Source organism: Rutidosis leptorrhynchoides, chromosome 3, assembly GCF_046630445.1.
Source record: "Rutidosis leptorrhynchoides isolate AG116_Rl617_1_P2 chromosome 3, CSIRO_AGI_Rlap_v1, whole genome shotgun sequence".
NCBI classification, from domain to species: Eukaryota; Viridiplantae; Streptophyta; class Magnoliopsida; order Asterales; family Asteraceae; genus Rutidosis; species Rutidosis leptorrhynchoides.
This window is the reverse complement of record NC_092335.1, coordinates 227,833,872-227,837,388: the sequence shown is the minus strand read 5'-3', so window position 1 is coordinate 227,837,388 and position 3,517 is coordinate 227,833,872. Positions and strand designations below refer to the sequence as shown.

The 3,517-nt window shown below is 39.6% G+C and overlaps 1 protein-coding gene across 1 annotated transcript; it reads left to right on the top strand.

Moving 5' to 3' along the window:
* Positions 1-323: 323 nt before the first annotated feature.
* On the top strand, positions 324-1,139 carry LOC139900854 (uncharacterized). Its single transcript, XM_071883605.1, has one exon. It carries the CDS (start codon positions 324-326, stop codon positions 1,137-1,139), a length of 816 nt encoding a protein of 271 aa, XP_071739706.1.
* The last annotated feature ends 2,378 nt before the right edge of the window (positions 1,140-3,517 follow it).

Sequence of the window (3,517 nt, the reverse complement as noted above, 5' to 3'; positions counted from 1 at the left end):
ATATATATAAACATGGAAAAGTTCGGGTCACTACAGAAGATACCAATCGGCACGATACCAAGTATCATAATGGGAAAAGTGGCGGAGATGACGATTCTCATCAGGGGTCCACCGGAAGGTCAAAGCGCAAAAGTGACAATTTCATCCAGGGTTATGGCTCGTCGAAACATAACAATAAGTTCCAAAAATTAAGCGTTGGAGCTGATCAAGGGAAGGGGCACTTCCCAAACCAGAACTTTGCAATTATGCGCGAGTAGAATAAAACACTGAAAGAAATCTTGGCTACTGAACCTATTTGCTTAACATTTTCTGAGCCTGGTAAAATGTCAGAATACGCCAGGTGCGATAAGTCAAAGTTCTGTGAGTTCCATAATGATTATGGACATGAAATCGATCGGTGTAAATATTTCATCGAGAAGGTTATAGAGTGCCTCAGGAGAGGTGAGCTCAACCATTTGAAACCTACAAAGAATCAAGGATCTTCTTCGCATAATCAAGCTCCTGATAAGGGCGCGCCAAGTCCAAAAACGAATACTGAAAAGAGCGTCGATAAAACGATCAATATGGTGCATGACTGGCACGCGGGACAAAGGCAAAAGATAGAACAGTTGGAGGAGTGGGAGATAGAACCAATATCTTTCCCGCCCATGCAGACTATAAATCCGTCACATGCGCCGATTATCATCAAAGGGAATGTTATTAACTGCGGATATAATGTTAAGAGATTAAATGTTGATACAGGGAGCAGCGTTGATGTCATGTACGAGCACTGCTTCAGGAAGCTACCTGAGGAGATCAAGTCAAAGTTACGCGCGCCAATGACTGTACTCTCTGGGTTTTCTGGGGAGTCGGCATGGCCGTTGGGGTGCATTGAACTCGAATTGGAATTAGCAGATGATAACAATCCCTCCCGCTCTCGAGCTATGCCCATTGAATATTGCGTGGTACGCTCTTATTCTTGTTACATTGCGCTTTTGGGAAGAGTTAATTTGCAAAAGTTTGGCGCAGTTCCTTCAACAGTTCATGGTATGATAAAATTCCCTACCAAACAAGGAATAGCAACCATCCGGATGGAGTCTGAAAGGGCGCTATGTGCATCTATCACACCACCAGAATCGCTTCCTACCATTGATGAATAGATGCAGAGCTGCTCTATTATCATCAATACAAAGCACCCAGATAAGCGAATTTAGATTGGGGGCAGCTTATCCAACGACGTTAAAGTCAAATTGCGGAATATGCTGATAACCAATATGGATGTTTTCGCATGGAGTGAAGAGGACATGACAGGAGTACCTCACGAAATAGTAGAGCACAAGTTAAATGCTAGCCCAAGTTTAACTCCAGTGTGACAGAAGAAAAGGCCAATGGCCCCGGAAAGAAGTGAGTGGCTGCGAATGGAGGTAGAAACACTAGTGAATTCGAACATACTTACAGAGGTGCACTACCAAACTTGGGTAGCAAATCATGTCTTAGTCAAGAAGGCCGATGGTTCATGGCGCATGTGTGTTGATTTTAAGGATATTAACAAAGCATGCCCCAAAGGCAACTATCCTCTTCCCGAGATAGATTTAAAAGTCGAATCATTATCTGGGTTCAGATTTAAATGTTTCTTGGATGCGTACAAGGGGTATCATCAGATTCAGATGGCAAAGGCTGATGAAGATAAGACTGCATTCCATATAGATCAAGGGATTTATTGTTACACAAAGATGCCCTTTGGACTGAAAATCACGGGCGCGACCTATCAGCGGGTGGTTGATGCTGTGTTCAAAGATCAAATCAGTAGGAACCTCGAAGCTTATGTTGATGATTTGGTTATTAAAAGCAATATGGAAGTGCAACTGCTGGATGATGTTCTTGAAACGTTCAACTCTCTGTGTAAGATCAACATGAAACTTAACCCCGCAAAATGTAGCTTTGGGGAAGAAGAGGGAAAATTTTTAGGGCACATAGTAACCCCAAGAGGAATCCGTGCGAATCCCAAGAAAATTGAAGCGGTGGAACAGATGCAGTCACCGAAATCCAGGAAAGAGGTTCAAAGTCTGACAGGAAAATTAGCGGCACTAACACGCTTCCTTTCAAAAGTAGCAGAGAGGTCTTTGCCATTCTTCCAGACTTTATAGAACTCATTAAAAAAGTTAGACTTTAAGTGGACAGAGGTGGCCGAGAAAGCTTTTCTAGAGATGAAAGCGCTTTTGAAAGAACTGTCTACTTTAACCGCGCCTGTGGTGGGAGAAACATTGATGCTGTATCTTGTGACTTCGAAAGAAGCCATAAGCTCTGTTCTTGTCGCAGATAGGTGGTAGGAATGTATCATGCTTTGTTTATTTTTTATGCATAGAGAATTATATGTTGTAACGACCCGACTTCTTCGACTTATATTATTACTTGTTACTTTTACGAAACTGCGTATTTGTGCGTACTAAGTTAGATTAACTACTGAGATCATTAATTTTGTTAATTACTTTCGTTGATGCCTTACAACGTGTTTTTAAGTACTAGGTTACTTAACGTGATCCTTGATTTCATTTACGACCATTAGTGTCACTTATTGATTAAAATGAGCTACGAACTTGGTACACGATAAACTTTTGCCATGATTGGGATATTATGGCTACGTAAATGTAATTGTTGCTTATTAATGACAATTACTTAGTTTTTTGGTTCCTTAATTATGCTTAGGTGTTTACTTGGGCTTACTAGTACCTTAATGGACTTAGCACCTTAATGGACTTCCATGGCCCAACCTACTCAACTTAGTGGACCACTTAATGGGTTAATTAGCCCATGAAATTAATAATTAAGTCCATGAAGTAATGAGACAATTATCATGCATGCTTGTGTACTAATACTAGTATTATGTCTCAAACCACCCAACATGTACAACCACCACCATGTACCACCATCCAATAGCAAGCCATGGTCCCCCCCCCCTTGCTCCCTTGGCCGTCGGCCACCCCACACACACACACACCCTCACTTTATTTTTTTTTAAGGCTTATTACATTCTCATTCACTTCATTTCAAACACACACACTTATCCTCTCAATTTTCTCTCTACTTTCTCTCATCATTTCTTCAAGAAAACTTGAAGGTTTGAATCTTTTTCTCTTCCTTTTTTCTTCCCAAAACCGTAAATCACCTTCATCATTATCTATTTTTAGTTGTTGGTTTTTATAACTTCAATCCTCATGTGATTTTGCATTCTTTGATCTCTTTTATGATAAAGAAGCAAGAACAAGGATCAAAGCTTTGTAGCTTTTGATTCTACATGAACTTATTACAACTTTTAAGATCAAGTTACTTTATGATCTTCTTTATATTCAAGTATTGGAACTTTGAAGTTCATTTCATGAAGATTCAAGTTTATGACTTGATATCTTTTTACATAAAGGATCCTTACTTGAACTTGTTTACTTTTAACTTTAAATCTATTATTATTGTTATGGAATTTGATTTGTTTGAGTTACTTGGTCAAAGATTACTTGTTAACTTTGATCTCATAAATCTTGTA